The sequence below is a fragment of the Suricata suricatta genome, chromosome 3, assembly GCF_006229205.1.
Source record: "Suricata suricatta isolate VVHF042 chromosome 3, meerkat_22Aug2017_6uvM2_HiC, whole genome shotgun sequence".
Lineage (NCBI taxonomy): Eukaryota > Metazoa > Chordata > Mammalia > Carnivora > Herpestidae > Suricata > Suricata suricatta.
This window is the reverse complement of record NC_043702.1, coordinates 124,752,071-124,775,622: the sequence shown is the minus strand read 5'-3', so window position 1 is coordinate 124,775,622 and position 23,552 is coordinate 124,752,071. Positions and strand designations below refer to the sequence as shown.

General features: G+C 39.3%; 1 protein-coding gene across 6 annotated transcripts in view; it reads right to left on the bottom strand.

Moving 5' to 3' along the window:
• Nucleotides 1–23,552, bottom strand: part of RABGAP1L (RAB GTPase activating protein 1 like) — a 719,423-nt gene that overhangs the window by 203,572 nt on the left and 492,299 nt on the right. For all 6 annotated transcript variants that reach the window (XM_029935097.1, XM_029935100.1, XM_029935099.1 and 3 more), the window contains one exon: nucleotides 10,646–10,687. In XM_029935097.1, coding sequence (XP_029790957.1) covers nucleotides 10,646–10,687 — 42 coding nt within the window. The remainder of the gene's footprint in view (nucleotides 1–10,645; nucleotides 10,688–23,552) is intronic.

Below are 23,552 nucleotides of genomic sequence, written 5' to 3'. Positions count from 1 at the left end.
TCCTTGACATGTAGATGGCTGTCTTCTCCCTGTGTGTTCACATAGTCATCCCTCTGTGTACAGCTGTGCCCTAATCTCCTCTTCCTATGAGGACGCTAGTCCTACTGGATTAGGGTCCATCCTAATGACCTCACTCTAACTTCATTACCTCTTTAAAGACTCTCTCTCCAAACAGTCAAAGTCTGAGGCACCACATGAATTATTTGGTGGGGGAGGATGACCATAACAACCCTATTGTAGTCCACAAAAACAAATTCAAAATGGACCAAAGGCCCGAACGTAAGAGTTACAATAAAAACCTTAGATGAAGAAATCTTGGGATGTTGGGAAGATGGAGGAGTTGGAGGACCCTGAACTCACCCCATCCACATTTTCAACTGGCTATCACTCATGTCCAAGTTGATAAACTGGAGAGTGATCAGAAGACTGGGAGAATAAACTCTACAACTAAATAAAGAGAAGAGGCTGCATCTGAAAGGTTAGGAATGTCAGAATGGTGAAAGGTGGCTGCCAAAAAAGGGAGGAAGCTGTGCGAGGGGAGACAGAAACAAACAGGCCCTCACACCACGGCATCCACACTGGGAAGACTACTCCCCATAAGTTTGGCTTTAAAAACCAGAGGGGCAGAATTCTGTGAGTTTTAAAAACCAGTGAGACTTGGAGCCTGGCACTTTAAAAGTCAGCTGATCCTGGGGCGTCTGGTAGCTCAGTCAGTTAAGTGTCTGACTCTTGATTTCACCTCAGGTCATGATCTCAAGGCTGGTGGGATCGAGCCCTGCATCGATTCTCTCTCTCCCTCTCTCTCTGCCTCTCCTCGCTCACACAGACACACTCTGTCAAAAAACAAATTTTTTTTTAATGAAAAAATAAAAGTCAGCTGATTTGGCTCTGGGCAAGCTGGGAGGCAGGTGACGGCTGGGATGCTACCCTTAGAGAAACAGCAGCCTACACAGAAAGGTAACATAAAAATGGCAGTTTGTAGGAGGCTGGGGGGAAGTGGGAGACAGATCTGTTCATACTGGTTTCGAGAATATTGGGGGACTTCTCTGAAGATGAGAGAGCTGGCAGATGCCACTTTCTTCCCCTGCTCCCCAGCATAAACACAGAGTCCCCTGTGGGAAGCAGGCACACAGACACTTGCCACCAATCCTCCTAGCAATGTGCTATGCCCACAAGTGCTCCTAAGGACTCACCCACTCCATGCCTGCTAGCCTCAGCCCTAGGCTCAGGGCAAATTTTGTTAAAGCCATGCATGTGCCCTGCCCAGCTGCCAGGGGCATGTCTACTGTGGCAGCCAGCCTTGTATCCCCAGTGAACACCCTCGGTGTGCGACACACCTCAGTGAACACCCTCACCTACTATCCTACACCATACCCAGTGGTGCAAACCCAGCAACCTCCATGCATGGGACCAGCTATGTGCAGCCATCTCTGTGTACCACGGACCAGCAATGTGCAGCCATCACTGTGTGCCATGGGCTATCTATGTCTATCCATCATTGTGTGCGAAACCTAGCCTTGTGCCCTGGCCATCCCAGCACATCGCCCCCAGCAGCTGCAGCACTTCTGGGTATCTGGCATAGAACTAATGGCCCACAGGCACCTGGGTGGCTCTGTTGGTTAAGCACCCGGCTTTTGACTTTGGCTCAGGTCATGATCTCACAGTTTGTGAGTTTGAGCCCACGTCGGGCTCTGTGATGACAGTGCAGAGCCTGCTTGGGATTCTCTCTCTCTCTCTCTCTCTCTCTCTCTCTCTCCCCCCCACCTTTGGTCCCTCCCTCTCTCTCTCTCTCTCTGTCCTTCCTGTGTGTTCTCTCTCCCACAAAATAAATAAATGAACTTTTTAAGAATCAAAAAAAGAACTAGTGGCCCAGTAGAAATCTTGCTAAAACCGCTAGCCTGCTCCTAAGTTCCCCAGAGGGCCCAGAGGGCACTCCCCACACAAATGGCCTGCCTGGGTCTCAGTAATACCACAGAGAGCAAGCACAGCCCACAACAGGTAGAGAGTCCATGCAGACAACTGCACTGAAAGGAAAAATGAGTCAGATACAATAACTGGCATACGTAATACACATAGGCTACTCTACAGAAGTGCTAGGTTCTGCTGAGCAGGAGACACTGCACTGCAGGGCACTCCTGGAACTCTTCATAAAGTCATGACTTTCAGGACCAGAAGATACAGCTGACTTTCTTAACACAAAGAAACAGATACAGAGAAGAACACAAAATGAGACAGAAATGTATCCCAAATGAAAGAACAGGACAAGGCCACAGCCAGAGATCTAAGCAACACAGATATAAGTAACATGTCTGATAGAGAATTTAAAACAGTGATCATAAGGATACTCACTGGATGTGATAAAAGGGTGGAAGACATGAGTGTGATCCTTAACAGAGATAAAAAATAGCATAGCAGAGATAAGAGGCTCAATAAAATAAATGAGAAACATGATGAAGTGAACAGCAGGCTAGAAGAAGCAGAGGAATGAATTAATGACCTAGGAGACAGAGTAATGACAAGTAATCAAGCTGAACAAAAGAGAGAGAAAAGAATTCTGCAAAACAAGAATAGACTTAGGGAACTCAGTGACATCAATCATAATAACATTCATATTATTGGAGCCCCACAAGAAGAGAGAGAGAAAGGGGGCAGAAAATGTATTTGAAGAAATAAGAGCTGAAAACTTCCCTAATCTGGGGAAGGAAACAGACATTTAGATCCAGGAGGCACAGAGAACCCCTAAAAAAGTCAACAAATACATACCTGTATCAAATATATTGTAATTAAATTTGCAAAATATAGTGATAAAGAACAAAATTCAAAAGCAGCAAGACAAAACTTGCTAGGAAGTTTTTAACTTACAGGGAAAACTCATAAGGCTAGCTGGAAAATTTTCAACAGGAACTCTGCAAGCCAGAAGGGAGTAGCACGACATATTCAAAGTGCTGAATGAGAAAAATCTGCAGCCAAGAATGTTCTATTCAGCTAGGCTGTCATTCAGGAAAGAAGGAGAGATAAAGAGTTTCTAGATAAACAAAAACTGAAGGAGTTCATGACCACTAAACCAGTTCTGCAAGAAATACTAAAAGGGACTCTTTGAGTGGAAAGGAGAGACCAAAAGTGACACTACAAAGGCAGGAAACAAAAAAGCAGTAAAAATAAATATTTCTATAAAAAATAAGTTAAAGGACTTACTATATATGTATTTATGATATACATAATACAAATATATACTATATATTTATTATATATATACTACAATATATACTATATATGTATATAACATACATATTATAATAATGTAAACCTAAAAGTGTGGGGAGGAGAGGAGAAAAGAGAGTTCCATGAACTTGATACATAGATTTCTATAAGCAGAAGAGGTTAAATATAAACCTGATGGTAACCATATCTCGAAAACCACTAATAAACATGCAAAGAATAAAGAAATCCAAATATATCACTAGAAATATCAGCAAAACATGATAGAGAAAAAGACAAGAAGAGATCAGAGAAACTCTCCAGAAACAACCACAAAACAAGAAATAAAATGGCAAGAAATACATATCTATCAATAATTACTTTGTATGTAAATGGGCTAAATGCATCAATCAAAAGAAGCAGGGCGACTTACTACTTCTACTTACTTACTACTACTTTTATGGATAAAAAAAACCAAGATCCATATATATGCTGCCTTCAAAAGACTCATTTTAGACCAAAGACACCTGCACATTGAAATTGAGGGGATGGAGAAACATTTATCAGGCAAATGGATGTTAAAGGAAAGCCAGAGTAGTGATATTTATAGCAGATAATCTAGATTTTAAAACAAAGGCTGTAGCAAGAGACAAAGAAGGGCACTATATAAAGGTAACAATCCAATAAGAAGATATAACAATTGTAAATATTTGTGTATCCAACATGAAAGCACCCAAATACATAAAACAATTAATAACAAACATAAAGGAACTAATTGACAATAATACAATAATAGGAGGGGACTTTAACATCCCACTTACATTAATGGACAGATCATTTAAACAGAAAATCAACAAGGAAATAGTGGCTTTGAATGACACCCTGGACCACACAGACTTACTTGACAGATAGATTCATAACATTCCAGCCTAAAAAAGTAGAATACATTCTTTTCAGGTGCACATGGAATACTCACCAGAAGAGATCACATATTAGGTCACAAAATAGGCCTCAACAAAAACAAAATGATTGAGGTCATACCATGCACCTTTTCTGACCACAATGTTATAAAATTACAAGTCAACCAGAAGAAAAAACTGGGAAGGACCACAAATACATGGAAGTTAAACTACATGCTACTAAACAGTGAATGGGTCAACCAGGAAATCAAAGAAGAAATAAAAAATATGGGAACAAATGAAAATGAAAACACAATGGTCCAAAACCTTTGGGATGCAGAAAGAGTGTTCCTAAGATGGAAACATACAGCAATACAGGCCTACCTCAAGAAACAAGAAAAACCTCAAACAATGTAACCTTACACCTAATGGAGCTAGATAAAGAAGAGCAAATGAAGCCTAAAGCCAGCAGAAGGAAATAATAACAATTTGAGCAGAAATAAATGATATAGAAACTAAAAAACAATAGAACAGATCAAATGAAATCAGAAGCTGGTTCTTTAAAAATATTAATAAAACTGATAAACCTCTAGGCAAACTTATCAAAAAGACAAAGGACCCAAATAAATAAAAACACAAATGAGAGAGAAGGAATAATAACCAACACTACAGAAATATAAACAATTATAAGAGAATATTATGTAAAACTATATGCCAACAAATTGGGAAACATAGACGAAATGAATAGATTCCTAGAAACATAACCTATGAACACTGAAACAGGAAGGAATAAAAAATTTTAATACGCTGATAACCAGTAAAGAAATAGAGTCAGTAATAAAAAAAATTTAAAACTCCCAAAAAACAAAAGTCTAGGACCAGATGGTTTTACAGGAAAATTCTACCAAACATCTAATGAAGAATTAATATCTTTTCTTCTTAAACTATTCCAAAAAATAGAAAGGAAAACTTCCAAATTCATTCTGACATCAGCATTACCCTGGTATAAAAACCAGATATGCACACCAGAAAGGAACTACAGGCCAATCAATATCCCTGATGAACACAGGTAAAGATTTTCAACAAAAATACTAGCAAAATGAAATACATTAAAAAATCATTCACCAGATCAAGTGGGATTTATTCCTGGGTTGCAAACGTTGCTTAATATTCACAAATCAATCAAAGTGATACACCATATCAATAAGAGAAAGGATAAGAACCATATGATGACTTTGACAGACACAGAAAAAGCATCTGAAAAAGTACAACATACATTCATGATTTAAAAACTCATAAAAGTAGGTTTAGAGAGAACCTCAAAGAAAAAATAAATAAAGGCCATCTATGAAAAACCCACAGCTAACATCATCTTTAATGGGGAAAACCTCTCAGTTTTCCCCCTAAGTCAGGAACAAGACAAGGATGTCCATTCTCAACACTTTTATTATCATTACTACTATTTTAACATTTATTTATTTTTGAGAGACAGAGAGAAAGAGCATAAGCTGGGGAGGGACAGAGAGAAAAGGAAACAGAATCTGACGCTGGCTCCAGGCTGAGCTGTCAGCACAGAGCTCGATGGGGCTCGAACCCATGAACCATGAGGTCATGATGTGAACAAAAGTTGGACACTCAGCTGACTGAGCCACCCAGCCACCCCTATTTTTTTTAATGTTCATTTATTTATTTACCTATGAGAGAGAGAGAGAGAGAGAATATGCATGTGTGCACATGCACAAGTGAGAGGGGGAGGAGCAGAGAGAGAGGGAGAGAGATTATCCCAAGCAAGCTCTCCACATTCAGCATGGCGCCTGACATGGGGCTCCATCTCACTAGTGTAAGATCATGACCTGAGCGGATATCAAGAATCAGACACTTAACCAACTGAGCCACCTGGGTACCCTGTATGTTCATTATTTCTTAGTGAAAGAGGTCACTGCAACAGTCCAGGTTAAAGAGTGTGGTAGCCAAACTACCAAAGAGGGAGTTGATGACTCAGTAAACACTGAGGATTAAGACAGGAAGAGCGTTAAGGATAACTTCTAGGTTTCTGCTTTGACCAGCTGGGTAGTTAGTACCTTCACTTAGGTGAAGGTTACTGGAGGAGGCACAGGTCTCAGAGGGCATATCAGTTCAGTTTTGGCATTTGGGTTTGATGTGCCTCTGAAACATCCAAGCAGAAAAGGTAAGTCCAAGCCAAATATTTGGATCTGGGCTAAATATAAAGATGAGAGTGAACATTTATAGATGAAACCAGGGGAATGAACAAGATCAGCAAAGAAGAAGCACCAAGAGAGTTCTTAGAGGCTGGAGCCCTGTGGATCTCCAAGTTAATGACTAGGGGGAAAAAAGGAGTGAGCAAAAGTTAAATGAGAAGAAGGCAAGAGGGAGATAAAAAAAAATATATATATATATATGACAGAAGCCAAGGGAAAGCATTTCAGAAAGGAAGTGTTACGTCTTTATGTGGTTTTGATAACTGTTGAAGATTCAAGTAAGATAAAAATGGAAACATGTCCACTGATTTTGTTAGTGACTTCATCAAAAAAGCTTCAATAGAATGGGAAGGAAAAAGACCATAGTGGAGATGTTGAAAAGCCAAAAACATCAGATATGCTTCAGAACTTTTACATAATATAAAAAGCTCATCCAAGGCAGGCTCATTCTTCTAAAATTTAGCCAGCATCAACTGGCTTCCTTTAAGAAAAAAATATTCACAAATGAAAGAACATTGGACTCTTCAAAACTACCTTGAGTTGTTTGTTTGTTTGTTTACAGTGAAACAAATTGGTATAATCATTACTTTTTCAGCTTCTTTTCCAACTTGTTTTCACTGTCCATAAAAGCAATTTTGCAATATGCACCAAAAATTCAAATGTGACCCAGAACATGTAACAGTCTGACCCAGCACTTACATTCCTCGAAGTTTATCCAAAAGATACTGCATATTAAATAAGTATTCAAAGATGGAAGTTTAAGGATTTGTATCTAACAGAAAAAGTCTAAAAACAATGTAAACATCCATAAAAATTAAATATAAAATTGATTAAGTAAAAATATGGTATACACAATAAGACCGTTATCAAAAAACTTAAGGCAGCTCTATGCATAATAACAGTACCTGCATGCAGGGTCACACTTACACATTTCCAGGCACCAATCATCTATTAACTCATTAAACTCTAACAATCCTATGGGAAAGGTGGTAATATCTCCATTTTAAAGACAGGGAAACTAATTTATCTAAGGTTGCTAGATAAATTGTGGGAGCTGGAATTTGAACTCAAGCAGTCTGGCTCCAGCATCCATGCTTTTAACCACTACATGTCTGTAGTTACAAAGAAGATAGTCATTATACATTATTAAACGAAAAAGAGTCTTGTTCATCAGCATGTTTTGAGAGAAAAAAACATGTTCATCCTTTTACACTGTTCTTTTGTACTTACCTCTTACTTCCCACTGTCTTAACTGTAATTCTCAGACCCATATTAGAAAATCTGTGTGTACACATACATAGATATGTATGTAGATAGGTAATGCATGCTTACATATTCATAGACGAAAGCGTGGACGGAAGATCTTACACTGAACTTTTATTATGGTTACCTCTAGGGATGGAATCATGAATGGGTTTTCTTTATTGCTGTAATGCTTCTATGCTCACATGAGACATCAAATGAACTACTGTCTGAATGCAAAGAACCTATTCTGGTCAAAAATTCTCTGCCAACATGAAGTGGCTAAGACTAATTCTGATTGATCATCTCTAATCTATTATAATGTACTATGTGCTGTGATTATTCAACATTTCATATTATAAATGAATTAGAAAAAAATAGAAAAAAAATAAATGAATTAGACTTGAGGGAATATATCTAACCTACCTAATGGACACTGCCAATACCCTAAATGATCTGATGATGCTATGTATTGTAGTGAATTACTGTTCTAGCTCAATAGCTTTCTAGCTACTCAGTGGACTATTTCTAACCCGAAAGTAGCTCCCATTCAGAAAGTAGGTGTCTCTAAGCCACAATGAGCAACAGAGACCTTCACCTATAATTATGCTGTTTAAAAATATTATAAATTCAGCTTTGCTATTACTAAGCCAAAAGACTTTAGGCAACCTGGGGCCTTGACTCCCTCAATTATCATCTGTGGGAGAGAAGTATAGTTTTCTCTGGTTAACACAATCTGCAATTCTCTTACAATTAACACCTGGGTGTTTAATGTGTGCTAATGAATAATTTATACTGGGTTCATAAGAACTTTGAAGTGTCCCTAAGTTTGTTTTATTTAATGTAAACAAATACACATTCTTTTATATGGCTTCTTAGATTATAAGCTAAAAGTTAGTCATTGTCATATGTGTTTGGGATATTCTTTTTCCAGGTGGAAAAAGATCTGATCCAGGCAATCAGACCAATTTGGTACACTTCCATTCAGCCTATATATACTGTCTCTAAGACAGCTCCAAGATTCATACAAGGAAGGGATGTAAATAATAGGCCAAGAAGAGTGAGAAAGCTCTGCTTTTTGCCTTCTCTACACAATTTCTCCAAGATGATACTAGATAAGCATCCATATATTATTACCGAAGATACAAAAGCCTTTCTTCCCTATGGCCAGAGAATGTCCTCGGCACAGGCAGTATGAGGTTTACATGGACAAAAATGAATAAAAATAATGCAATCAAAGCACCTGTTAATCAGGAAGATAATTGACCAGACAGATACAGTGCTGACACAGAGTATAGATCAAATATACTTATTGGAGGAAATCCTGGGGTACCCCCAAAAGACAGAGTAAGGGTGTGCTAAGAGCACCAGTAAAGAAAAGTCAGCAAAAAAATGAAGAAAGGCATTTTTGGGAAAGATATAACATCTGAGGCTTAAAAACAAATTAGACATGATAGGAAAAATCATTAACTTTGTTGGACTTCCTTATACTTGCTTTATGGCTAAATATTCTTTGTAGTTTGAATTACATAAATCTTTCACTGCTTGGGAATTCTAAGTCTTATCCCAGCCCTATACCAAAAGTTCTTAAAAAGTTTCTGGTCTGATTTGTCCTAATGAAAAAAAAAAAACAAAAAAAAAAAAGAAAAAATTAGAGGCAGAGATCCATGACTTCATTAAAAGACATATGCAAATATGTTATTTTATTTTTAAAAAAAAACTTTTAAAAAACGGGCACCTGGGTGGCTCAGCTGGTTAGGTATCTGACTTCGGCTGAGGTCATGATCTCGCAGTTCACAAGTTCAAGCCCTATGTCAGGCTCTGTGTTACAACAGCTCAAAGCCTGCAGCCTACTTTGGATTCTGTGTCTCCCTCTCTCTCTGCCCCTCCCCTCCTCGTTCTCTGTCTCTCTCTCTGTCTCTCAAAAATAAATAAACATTGAAAAAATTAAAAAACCCTCAAGGTGATTTAATGAACAATTTAAAGTACAATTTATGAACTTCACAAAAAACAAATGTTTACCAGAGTAAGAGGTGAGGAGACCACCCTGCCTCTTGATGCACACAGGACCCATATTATGTCTTTGTTTTGGATCCAGGTATTTAAGTATGGAAATAAAATATCAAGTGGCTCTCTGAAGACATCAAGTCATCTTTTGGAAAACTGAGAAGAATGTTGGGGAATCTAGAAACAAATTCTGAGTTACCCTGTGGCTATAACGGTCATCACAATCATGACAGCTAACATTTTTTAGGCAATACACTATATTAAGGATTTTTATATATCATCATATTTAATTCTTACAACAATCCCATAAGTTAGTGTCTATTATTATCTCAAAACTCAGGCTCTGAGCACGTAGGGCAATTTGCCGAAGGTCATACACCAGAGCTGAAATTAGATCCAAATCTGTCCAAGTCGAGGGTCTATAATTTTAACAACTCTGTTTTACAGGGAAAGGGTGAGCTTGCATTTAAAAAAAAATAATGCAATTATCACCTTCAGTAAATGTCATCTTTGACTGGAGGACAAAAACTGACTGGCTGGATTACTTTCACCAGCTCTGCAGCAAGTGCCCTCCTGGTGCCGCACTGTTAAGACTGCACGGATATGTTGATATAAAATCCAACGAGGTAATTATAATTGAATTCTAAAGTGTCTTATAAGTTTCTAGCTCTCAGAGAAATTAGTGCAAATTGAAATGTAGCAGTTTCTTTTTTAGTCAGTATATTATAAAAGCTTTCTAATAATTCAAGTCTATGTTTAGGTACCTCCAGGGATGTTATCATGGTAGGAAGTATTTTAAGAAAAAGGCTGGCATCATTTTGACAGAAAACAGGTTTTAACTTTTTCTCTTACATCATCCAACTCATAGGAATGAGAACAACTTTATATGTTACTGGAAGGAGTGCTGTGATAATAAAATTAAATAGATTATAAGGAAAACAAAGAAATAAACTCTATAGAAACAACAAAGGGGAGATTCAGAGTTCCTCACAAAAGTCTTTTTTTGAGTTCAAGAATGTAGAATGAGTCAAAGGCTGTATATTTGAATTATGCCCAACTTAAAGATAAAAACAGACTTACCTTTAGAAGAGCCAGGGCTACATGAAAGATTATATTCAAACCCTGAAATAGAAAAAGAGAACCCAAATCAATACTGCCACATCTATCACTACTGTATTATTTCCCCAAGACTTCCATATCTCTAATAAAATCCCTCATTGCTTTCATCTTTACATACAATATAATTAAACAATGAGATTTTTTTTTGAAAGGTATTTTCCTTCTCCGACAGGCTTACTGCACATTTTTGGTGTTATTTAACTAATGTTCACATACAATTGTTTTTTCAATAAAATTTTTTCCTTCAATAAATTATTCAATATATTATTTTTCCTTCACTTTCTGGATTATTTGCATGGGTCTAAGTCTTGTGAATGTCATGTTCTTCAATCAAGATGGCAGTGATGCAGAAGTCTAAAATTATTCCATGAAATTCCTAAGTCATGGCCAGCATCAGACAAAACAAGACAGTGTTGTTCATAACCGGAACAGGTTGTAAAAGGGGAGCGGTAAGCATCACATAGGTTTCCACCCCTGTTCTTAATGCTTTAGTGTTTGCTTTCAAGTAGTGTTTGTGCAACTAGAGGTGTAATTAGAAGCTATGTGCTAGACTTCTTTTCCCTTATTTCCCCCCCTGAAACCCAAAGCAATATCTCTTTAGGAATAAACAAATTAAATACACTGTTAAGAAGTCTTAATAGAGCTGAATTTTGAGCTCTGAGTTCAACTCTGAAGAGATACTGAGATGTTAAATTCAAAATACAGGAAATCTTAAGTGCTCAAGATGACAATTAGAAACAAAGTTTCCATGAAATATGCTGTTTCCTTCCATGTAAGTCATCATACAGGAAAAGAAAGATCTTTCAAGTCTGAGTTGACATCTCCTCTAAGGCCAGGGTCTGACTCTGTGCCCTCTTCATCTTGGTCACAAATACAGTCTATCTGCCTTATCTGTACTGTGCCAGATATATCAGAGAATTTCTTTTTTTTTAATTTATTTTTTTTGAGAGAGAGAGAGAAAGAGACAGAGCACAAGTGGGAGAGGGACACAGAGAGAGAAGACACAGAATCCAAAGCAGGCTCCAGGCTCTGAGTTGTCAGCACAGAGCCTGACATGGGGTTCAAACTCACAAACTGTGAGATCATGAAATGAGCTGAAGTCGATGCTTAACCGACTGAGCCACCCAGGCGCCCCTAGACAAAGAACTTCTATACCAGATGAATTATACAAAAAACTTTTTTAAAGTTTATTTATTCAATTTTGAGAGAGAGAGAGAGAGAGAGAGAGAGAAAGGGATGCACAGAGAGAGGGTGAGAGAGAATCCCAAGCAGGCTCTGTACTGTCAGCACAGAGCCCAGCATGGGGCTTGACCCCAAGAATGGTGAGATCATGACCTGGGTCAGAATCAAGAGTCTGACAATTCACTCTACTGAGCTACCCAGGTACACCTACACAAAGAACTTCTAATAAACCATACTTTTCCTGTCTCCAAAATCAAAAGGATTGAAACGAGACACTCAGAGAGAATTCCTATTATAATCTGCTTACCTTTTATAGTCAACTACCCCAAATATGACTTAATGGTAATAAGGGGGGCATGATTAATATAAAGTATTTGGTTGGAGGTTTGGGGTTTACTCTGTTAATTCTTTAAGAACTAAAAGCAGCAGAAAGTGTAATCAGGCCAGAAAACAAAACCAAAGCATCACATTACCACTCTCAGCAATGATTCTGCACCTGTTTTTGATCATAATTTACCAGATAGAAAAAAGAAGACTTTGGGTTCAAAAAACTTGGGTTATGACGAAGCAGAATCTGCTTTCCTAAACTTGGGCCCTCACCCACTAACTGCTGCCAAAACGCCCAGGCCACGCCTGCTGCCCTGCTCCACCCCCCTCCACCCTACAGCGCAGCTGCTACCAGCAGTGAATTCTCACAGCCCCAGTGCTTATCAACCTGCCAGCAGGACTAAGTCCGTGATGTCTCGGGATCCTGTTTTCCTAGTCACTGCTTACAACGCTTACAACGTAAGCCCCTCTTGCCTCAGTTCTCTAATGCTAACAACGCTCTGGTTTTCCTCCCAAGTCAGTCTCCTGCCCCTCCTCTCCCTCCCAAACCCCTTCAGGGTACACTGTGGAGACTGCACTCCACATCCAACCAACTCAGCTATATTCTCAACCTCCTTGCTCCCACAGGAATGGTGAAATCTCACAGATTCTCCCAACAACCTGTATTATGACTCTCATTTTTCAGAATGTGAACTTGACTAGCCTAAGGTTATATATGGATTTAGCAAAAGGCTAGGGTCACCCCCTCAAGTCTCCTAATGTCTAGTTTAAGGGCATTTTTGCCACTCCATGATGGTGTGACATACATAATAGGAGCTTATTTGAGGACCAAATGACTAAACTATACTAGCTATCCTAAAATTTCTGAGATTTGTTCTTTTCCCTATGGACCCAACTAGACCAATTAATTATCTCAAAGTCAAACTACTGGTCAATAACTGAGGTGTGAATAACACCAAGAACTTAGAAATTAAAAAAACAACGTCAAAGACCTCTAGATAGCCAAAATAGCTCCAACACCTCAAAAATTTATTCAAACTTTTATTTCATATGCACTGTGAATTAGTTTGGTGATATGACTGTATAGTTTATAGGTATCAGAACTAACAAACTAAAGGACAAAGTCTGTGGTAGATGGGATTAGAGACAAATGGCCTATAGAGACTGTTGTCAGAATTCAAATATTAGATCTGACAGGAATACAAGATACAATTTTTTAAAAACTATTAAAATGTGTAGTTGTCTGGGCCCACTTAGTGGAGCCAATAATCCTATAGTTTTAGTTCATTCATAATGACAATCCAACACTGTTAATGAATGCTTACATGTTCAAAATATTATACTTAAGAAGGAAGCAGAGCATGTATTTTACATAAACAGTAAGTAATGTTTAGTTAGGGAAACTAAAGGTACCTTTCAGTTACCAGAAACAATTTCTATAGGTAAACTCTTCAAACCAGTTCAGAGTAAGAAGGTGTTCCTGCATTTGCTTACCGAAGCTCTGGGTGTCACCCATAAAAACAGAGAAGAGTAAAGACTTCACAAGCCTTAAACTAAAGTAGAATGGTGTGGCCATACTATGCAAACGAGATACAGCATTTGGTCAGTTTAAAATTGCAGCACCACATACAGGTTGGCTTTAAGAAGACAATGTCAGTGCAAGCTTTGGGTCCTCAGACTTTCAGTCGACAAAAAAGTAAATTATAAGGGACCAACCTTTCACTCTACCAAGGTACCATGAACTAAATCCCCTGTTGCTACTTAACTGTCCACCCACTCTTACATGGTTCAGCCTTTGACACTTAAGCTGAAATATATTTTGTGCAATACATTAAAAAAATTTTTTTAATGTTTTATTTATTTTTGAGACAGAGAGACAGCATGAGCGGGGAGGGGCAGAGAGAGTGGGAGACACAGAATCAGAAGCAGGCTCCAGGCTCTGAGCTGTCAGCACAGAGCCCAATGCAGGGCTTGAACCCACGAACTGTGAGATCATGACCTGAACCAAAGCCAGATGCTTAACCAACTGAGCCACCCAGGCGCCCCTGCAATACATTTTAAAAAGAAAAAGATGTTCTATATTTTCAAGATGCCTCTCCTTTTCAAGAATATGTGATCTGTAACAATTTTTTAGGTACTGAGGGGTAAATAAGTGTTCTTAATAGGATTCAAACAGTAAAATATTTGGAGAACTATGAAGAGTAAAAATAATTAATAAATATGTTGTTGTAGCTACTTATTACTTATGGTACAAGTTCTAACTCCAAGATAATAAATAAGGGCCATGCCCACTGACTATTATCTATATGTCAAGAGCTGAATTAATCACAATGAAAACATGCCCTTATTTCATCCCACAACCCTCAATTCCATTTTAATTCTATGGAAATGAAGATTTAGAGAAGTCAAAGTAAATTTCCCAAGGTCACACAGCTAGTAGGCTGATTTTAAACTAAGCAGTGTAATTCTACAAGTCATTCTCTTAATCACCGAGTTAGAGAAGATGGCCCAAAAAAGAAGTGAATGGATAAATATATCCTTTAGTTGGGGTTTTCAATGCGCCCTCTAATTTCTAAAGAATTAAAGTGATTCCTTCCCTTTAAAAATATTTTTAATGTTTATTTTTGAGAGAGAGAGAGAGAGAGCAAGAACGAGACAGAGACAGAGACAGAGATCCAGAATCTGAAGCAGACTCCAGGTCTGAGCTGTCAGCACAGAGCCCAACACAGGGCTCACACCCATGAACCACGAGATCATGACCTGAGCCGATGTTGGACACTTAACTAACTAAGCCACCCAGACGTCCCTGGTTCCTTCCATTTAACATAAATTTTGAGAGTAGAGGGTAGAAAGATAACAAAGTGGTGACTTCTACCAAAACCAAATCTTACACTTTGCCCCATACCGAAAACACTCACAAAAAGTGGCTGACTGCTTCAGGATGTGAGGCAATGTAAACTCGGCACGCCGTGGCAAGGAAGGGTGGCCACCTTCCTCCAGTGATAATAGACTGTTATCAGCCTTGTGTGCATGAAGAAGTAGTGGTTCCTTAACTGACTGGGAAGCTACTGTTTCAAAATTCAGTCACAACCCGGCAAAATGATTCCTTTAAAGAACACCTACAAGTAATTGCCCCAAATTAAATAACTGCTCCGAAGTGCGGATCGTGGTGTTCCCGGGTAGGCCAACGACTGAGCACCCACAATCTTGCATGAAGGTAGGCTGACAGCAGAGCGCTCACTGAAACAAAGACATGATCATCTGGCTCTGGCGAGCAGGCAATTGTGAGCTCAGAGGGAGCTGACAGATTGTTCAAGAAGCTGTCAAAAACTACACTGACAGCGTGGAGAAAAGGTACAGGAAAGGTCGTGCCAAACAGTGCCGAGTGTGCATCAGCACCTGGCTCCTTAGGGATCAAAATAAAAGGGAAGAAAGGGCGCCTGGGGGGCTCAGTTTGTTAAGCATCTGACTTCGGCTCAGGTCATGATGTCATGGTTCAAGAGTCTGAGCCCCTCATCAGGCTCTGTGCTGACAGCTCAGAGCCTGGAGCCTGCTTCAGATTCTGTGTCTCCCTCTCCCTCTGTCCCTCCTCTACTCACACTATCTGTCTCTCAAAAATAAAAAAACATTTAAAACTTTTTTTAAAAAAATAAAAGGGAAGAAAACAGTATGTGGAAATGGAAATCCTAACAACAAGGCAGGGAGAAATGATCACACCAGAAGTTGTCAAGGCAAAGAGAGCAGGCCCACAGACTAACATAGCCAGTGCTGGAGGAAATGCGTGCTGCCCTTCTGACCCAACATGGACATGCCACCCAGGAAGTGGTGATGCCTGAGGGACACAGCACATAAAAAGCATAGCACAGGAACTGAGTGCTTGCTAAGTACTCAGTTGCTATCAGCATACGTTATTAGGTTTGCATATTTGTTGCCCATCATAGCTGGTATTTTATATTTTTTCACTTAATTCTCTGAATAACTCCATGGCATATGTGTCACCGCTACCATTTTAGAGATGAGCAAACTAGGCCCAGAGACATCACTCTCTTAGTAAATGGTAAAGCCAGGTCTAGAACTTGTGTCTGCCAGATTAAAAAAAAAAATCCATAGCTTTTTCACTAATTCCATCTACTGCAAATTCAGTGGGATTTTGGTTAGTATCTGTAATGAATTAAGGGCGGTCTTAATTCTTCCCAATTCCCATTGAGAAACAGGGTCTTTGTCCTCTCCTCTTGAATCTGGGCAGACTATGCTACTGTTTTGCCCAGCAGAATATGGGGAAGGGAAGTTATGCCCATATTCCGGGCCCAAGCCTTAAAAAGGACAAGCTTCCATCCCCATCTTTTGGAGTGCTTCACCCCCCTTGAAGGCCAGCCACCATCAGTTATATTTAGACCCTATGCTCTAAGAAGTAAAACAGAAGAGAAAGGATCTGCAGGACAAGATGCCATCCATAAGAAACAGAGGCCAAGGGGGCGCCGGCCTAGCTCAGTCCGAAGAGCGTGTGGCTCTTGATCTCAGGATTGTGGGTTCGAGCCCCATACTGAGTGTAGAGATTACTTAAAAATAAAAAAAAATCTTGGGGCGCCTGGGTGGCTCAGTTGTCATGGTCTCGCTGTTCCCGAGTTGGAGCCCTACGCTGGGTTCTGTGCTGACAGCTCGGAGCCTAGAGCCTGCTTCAGATTCTATGTCTCCCTCTCTCACTGCCCCTCCCCGACTCATGCTCTGTTTCGTCTCTCTCTCTCTCTCTCAAAAATAAACATTAAAAAATTTTTAATTAAAAATATCTTAAAAAAAAAAAATAAAGAAACAGAGGCCAAGGATCACCCCGGTGCCACATATGTGGATGAACAAGTTGTCCTGAATGCGAGTCCTCCAGCCTCAGGTGCCCCAGTGGCTACCGTGTGGATCAGAGATGAACCACACAGCCAAATCCTTCTGAAATTCCTCACTCATGAAATTGTGAATAAAATAAATGGTTGTTATAATTTTTAAAAGACTCTCATTTTGAAATAATTTCAGGTTTAGAAAAAATATGCACAAACAGTGCCAAGAATTTCTCCATACCGTTAACCCAGCTTCATCAAATGTCAACATCTCATATAACCACAGTACAACTATCAAAACCAAGAAAGCAATATTCAAGTTTTGTCGAAGGTCCCACTAATGTCCTTTTCTGGCCCAGGATCATGTCGTACATTACGTCGTCACGTCTCCTCAGTCTTCCTTCATCTAGGGCAGATGGCAGATCAAAGTCTTTGTCCTTGATGAACTTGATACTTTCGAGGAGTACAGGACTCTTATTTTGTAGAATGTCCCTCAATTTGCCTGATGTTTCCTTATGATGAAATTTAGATTATGTATTCGTGGCACAAATAATACAGAGTCAAGTTTGTGTCAGTCCATATCATATTAGGCGGCTACAAAATACCAACATGTCTCCCTTCAAAATCATTGTTTTAAAGCCACTCAGGTTTGGTACAGCTTTTAATGTACACCAGCCAACCCAAAGAGAAGACCTCTGAGCTTCTGTTTGGGTGAGATAAATCTCTGACTTCTGTGATCTATAAAATGCATTTTTCCACATTAAAACAAGTGACAGATAATTATCACGCAAATGTAAAGAAATACTGGCTGCTCTTAAACAGAGGTATAATAGCAAGAATAGTGTAACACGTTAGCCCAAAAGTATTTTACCTTATTCTCATACTCATAGTGTAAGTGCTTTTAAAGTTCCATCTTTTAGGATGACTTAAATAACAGTAAAATGAGGTTGTATTTTAGGTATAGGGTTTTGCTTCTGGTTGCCCACTAGAGGTCAGGGTTGCAGCACTGAAAACCAAGCAGCAACTTAAAAAAGATGTCAGGGACAGTCCCCACAGCCTTGCATATAAATTCATCTAAATTCTAATGTTTTAAAACCCTCACAGCTAAGTCCTCCCTTATGCCTGCTACCTATTTACTAATATAGTATAAACTATAACAAACCTTGCTTGATTCCAACCTTCCCTTTCCCCCCATTTCATTAACATGTTTTCCATTTTTACTATAGATTTACTCGTTTGTTACTTTTTTCATGAGTAGAAGGAAGAGTTCTAGAATGCGGAGGATAAGAAACAGAGTTAACATATGAATGCATCTGTCTGGTTGTGGGTGTTTTTTAAAAAATCTTTGACTTACTTGCATTTGTTTTTATAAATAAACTACCAAATAAAGTCACTACTTAATTATGAGTGGCTCTGGGAAAAACTTAGTGGTTAGTGAAATCTGAGTTAAACAAACCTTTTATTAACAAAGGAGGTAAAATAACAGAAATAGGTCAAATGAGAGGTTTTGACAAATATTTATCAAATCTGTGTGCTGGGCATTTTGATGACTGCTTAGTATATATAATCACTTGTTTACAGAGATGGGTAGGTCATTTCTCCATCAAGGGACTCCTAAACTAGGACTGGAGATAAAAATATAAATAAGTAACACATTACCCCTCAGAGGTTTGACCTGGAAAGCATTTTATGATGCCCTATTGGTAATAAGCATTGGCAACTGCCCTTCTGTTCCCAATCCCATGAAGTCATGATGAGCCTTGGATTATACAGTCTCTCAGCTACAGTTATCAGGCAACCATACCAGGCTGTGGGGATATTTTTGATGCCCTTCATAAAGACAAAGACCTCCACCAATCCCTAACTACCAGCTGATCTCAATCCTTCCCTTCCTCCAAACCTCCTGCTAGAGTTCCCACTGACCCAAATCATCCTCTTCATTAAAAAAATAAAAATGATCTTTAAAACCCACAAAATGCATGAGCCTAAATTCAACAAATATTTATAGAACACCATTATGTATTCAATTTGGGCATGGAGGTGTTCTGAAAACTTAAAATATTTAAAAAAATCAATAGAATTGGGGATACAGGTCACAAGCAAAGATTAGAGAACAGAGCACAATTTGGTACAATGTGTCAAGTTACTCTCTTGGGACTCCCCACAATCACACACCCGCAGAAAAATGCAACAGGCAATTAAAATGTGCAGAAATAACTTAGCAGTGAGAAATCTTCTTTGCAATTGGACCTAATTCCAACTGATGAACTAAAATGATGACGATGAGGATGATATTAGCTACTAACATTTATTGATCACTTAACATCTACTAATAATTGTTTTTAGAACCCTATAAATATTTAATTAAATTGTGAGAAATGTAGAAACTGAGGCACACTGCTAAAGGTTCATGAACTCACCTAAGATCACAAATGGTTGAAGCTGAGATTCAAAAACAGGTAGTCTATATCCAGAGACCATATTCGAAATGACCACGGCATACTATACATTTTCCTCAAATTTGAAGCTATTAATTTAAACTCAGAATAAGATTGTTTTAAAGGTTAGCTGAATTAACAATGCAGATATTTTAATACTTGATTTTCAGACTAAACTGGCTCCAAAGGACCATTACTTAAGAGATGTGTGAGGGTGTTTCAATTCATCATTAGGAGGTATAGGTTAATACAGCACCTTGTGCAACATTAAATATATGTTTGTGATATAACAGAAAATACATTGGTTTCTGTTCCAGTTCTGGGCACAGAACTCCTGAAACCCTTGTATTTTCCTAAGTAATAAGAACTCTAAAAGCATCTCTTGTTCTAATATTAAGTCTCTGACCCCAATTCCTGACACAGGGCTCTTGAAACCCTTATAATTTCCTAGGTGGTGGGAGTGTCTTTTGTTCTAATGAGGTGACCCTGGGTGGGTTCTTAGATGACTCCTTGATGAGAACCTGTCACCAGAAAGAAAAACCATGGTTGGAAGCTTGGGATTTCTCTCTACCAACTCCCATTTTCTTGAGAAGGGAGAAGGGCTGAAAATGGAGTTACCAATTGATTTGTTAAAATTAATCACGCCTATATTAAATGTATGCCTCCACAAAAATCCCAATAGTATAGGGTTCAGGGCTTCCAGGTTGGCAAACACATCCATGTACTGAGTGGATGACATACCTTAACCATAGCTTTAAAGGAACTGGTGAAGTGCTTACATTACTGCTAAGTAAACTGCTAAGTAAAAAAGTTTCCCTGAGTTCTATAAGCACTCTAGTAAATTGATAGGAACCTCTGATTTGTAGCCAAAATGAACATAAGTTGTGGGTAATTTCGGGGCCTACTTGTGTTTGGCATCTGACAGTGGGAGCAGTCTTGGGGTACTGTGGGATCTCAAGGTAGACGGTGTTAGAACTGAGTTATGCTGTAGGTCATCCAGTTGGTGCTGCAGGAAAACCCTGTACACAGCTGGTGCCCAGAGGTGGCAGCAGGGAAGTGTTCTGCCAGTGGGAGTGCAGCATGGGAGTAGAGGGGACACAGGAGGAAGAAGCACACAGGAGACAGGCTGAACTAATGTTTTTTCTTTTGCAATGCTAATCCAGGGAATCCAACACAGAAGACTAGACCTACAAGTAAATTGTAAGGTCCTCTTCAGTGACTCTTTCAGCAGGTTGCTACCACATCGTGTACCATCTGCTACGTGATCTGATTCCCTTCTGTGTACAGACACTACAGCACTCTTCTCTCTGCTGCATGTAGGGCTTTCATTGGTGGCCCCCACTCCCCACAAGCCTCACTCTTTTTAGTGACCTCATAGCTGTGGGGAAATGAAAACTAGGTTCTCTCCATGAACTCCCCCATATTAGGCCATGCCTTGAACCTCTGGGTTCATGCCCTGAACCTTCTACATGATGTTTTCTCTATTTGGAACATCCTTCTCTCTTTTACTTAGCTACTCCTCTCTTTCTCTAGGTCCGTGATTAGATGCCAATTCTTCCGAGGAGGTTTACTTGGCATTCCATGGCTGGGTTAGGTACCCCTTATTAGGGCTCTTTAAAAGCGCCCTAGGGGCACCTGGGTGGCTCAGTCGGTTAAGCCTTTGGCTTCGGCTCAGGTCAGATCTCATGTTCGTGGGTTCGAGCCCCACATCGGGCTCTGTGCTGACAGCTCAGAGCCTGGAGCCTGCTTCTGGTTCTGTGTCTCCTTCTCTCTCTGCCCCTCCCCCTCTCATACTCTGTCTCTCTCTGTCTCAAAAATAAATAAAACATTAAAAAAAATTTTTTTAAAGCGCCCTAGACTCTCCATCCACTGCAATGTAACTATTCGTTTACCTGTCTCTCTTTCATTGTTACTTGAGGGCAGAATCTTGCCTGTGTCTTTACTGGTGTATTACTGGTGTCTTTACTGGTGTATTTCCATCACTAAGTACACTACCTGCACCAGAGTAGGTTCTCAGTATTAGCTGAATCAATAGATGTAATGAATAGGATTGTTGGGATCAAGGAAACAGAGCTTTAGTAAGAATTAAAAATTATGAAGTGCTCCTCAAAAACAGACCTTCTTTCTGTAATTTATTGATATTAATAGCATACTCTTTTTGGTTGCTGGGCCTCATTTTCAGGTTATTTGGCAAGAAAAACAGATTACATTTAGTTTCTTCTTAAACTTGAAAAGTGAGCTCCTGAATAATATTAAAATTCAGAATGTTATCTTTCATCTTCTTCTATCCCAGAAGCTTCACTACCTCTTTCCAAATCTGAAAACAATGCGTCAGGGTGATGTGCTCAGGAGAAGAAAACCAATCACACATTTATCCCTGTCTTGGAGATAAGCAGAAGCTGAAATTTTAAGTACTCCCAAAGCAGAATAAGGGGGTAGGGAAACCAAACATAACTCAAGAATTTGCAATCAGATATACAGTTGAAAGAATTTAAACGACATATTGTATGTAATTTGCTTGGTGATGAGTCCAGTGGAAGGCTGCGAGTAGACTAACACACCAGGGAATACTCTGGATAGACAACTGTTACCCCATCCGAGGATAAAGTCCTGAGGTCTCTGTCATGCTGGGGAACCATTAATGAGTGTATTCATCTTTGGTGACCCTTTCTCTTTCTTCTGTCCTTACTCAGTCCATGTGTAAATGTTAACGAAACTTAAGCACTGGGGACAACAGGGGCAGAAGTAATGTAGAGGAAAGCACCAAAAAAAAGTTCCAAAGTTAAATCAGGTAAATAGCTCCATTATTGCCTGCCATGTCTCTTTGATTTACTAATTACAGAAACTCACAATTTTTTATTGAATCACCAGATGGGGCATCTCTATCTTTTTCTTCACCTCCTGCCCCCTGCCACTTAAAGCCACCAGCAGCCTGGTCTGAATAAAAAAAATGCACTGCAACCTTTAAAAATTAGGATGATATATGCTGGAGATAGCCAACAGGCCCAAGTTTCAATCTGTCTCAGAGATAAGTGTGGCCTCTTTCTGCCAAGAACTACATAGGACTTAGCATCAAACTAAACACACCATTTCATAGCAACTATTAAGTGGTAACTCTTAACTGCAAACTTCTTTATAGCACTTTGTTGCAAAAAACTTCCCAGTACTCTGTAATTCAATTGTAACAATATCTGTCAGATATAGAAGTTGGTATTAATACCTCCATTTTATAAAACACCTCAAACGTGCTAGGTGATATTTCTAAATTTACAGAATTAGGACTGGAATGCCAAGCTTCCTGATTCTAATCCAGTTCTTTTACCATTAGCAGTTGACGTTCCTGGCTATTTATTTGAATCGCCTGGGGTTCTTATGGACCACACTGATACAGGAGTTCTACCTCGGATCAAAGAAATATAAATTTCTTGGGGGTACTGCGTGATCACTTGTATTTTTAAGAATTTCCCCAGAGTCTCTGATATGAATCCAAACTGAGAATCGAGCACTACCTAAAGTTTTCAAGCTAACTGCACATTAGTATCACCGAGGAAGCTTTAATAATACCTCAAAATCTACTTTAACTGGGCTAGGTGGGGGCAGGTGATTATAACATGGAGCCAAGTGTGGGAATCACTGTACAGTGCCTTTAATGAGTACATCATAAAATTCGTTAACTTAAAGTCCAGTTATGGGGTGCCTGGGTGGCTCAATTGGCTAAGCGTCCAACTTCAGCTCAGGTCATAATCTCACGGTTCGTAGGTTCAAGGCCCGTATCAGGCTCTGTGCTGACAGCTCAGAGCCTGGAGCCTGCTTTACATTCTGTGCCACTCTCTCTCTGTCCCTGCCCCACTCATGCTCTGATTCTGTCTCAAAAATAAATAAAAACATTAAAAAAAAGTCCACCTCTGATCCATAGTCCGACGCGTTATCCATTGCACCAGTGGCCGGTATGACCCAGCAATAGCATTGCTGGGGATTTACCCAAGAGAGACAGAAATGCTGATGCACAGGAGCACATGTACCCCAATGTTCATAGCAGCAATGTCAACAATAGCCAAAACATGGAAGGAGCCTAAATGTCCATCACCTGACGAA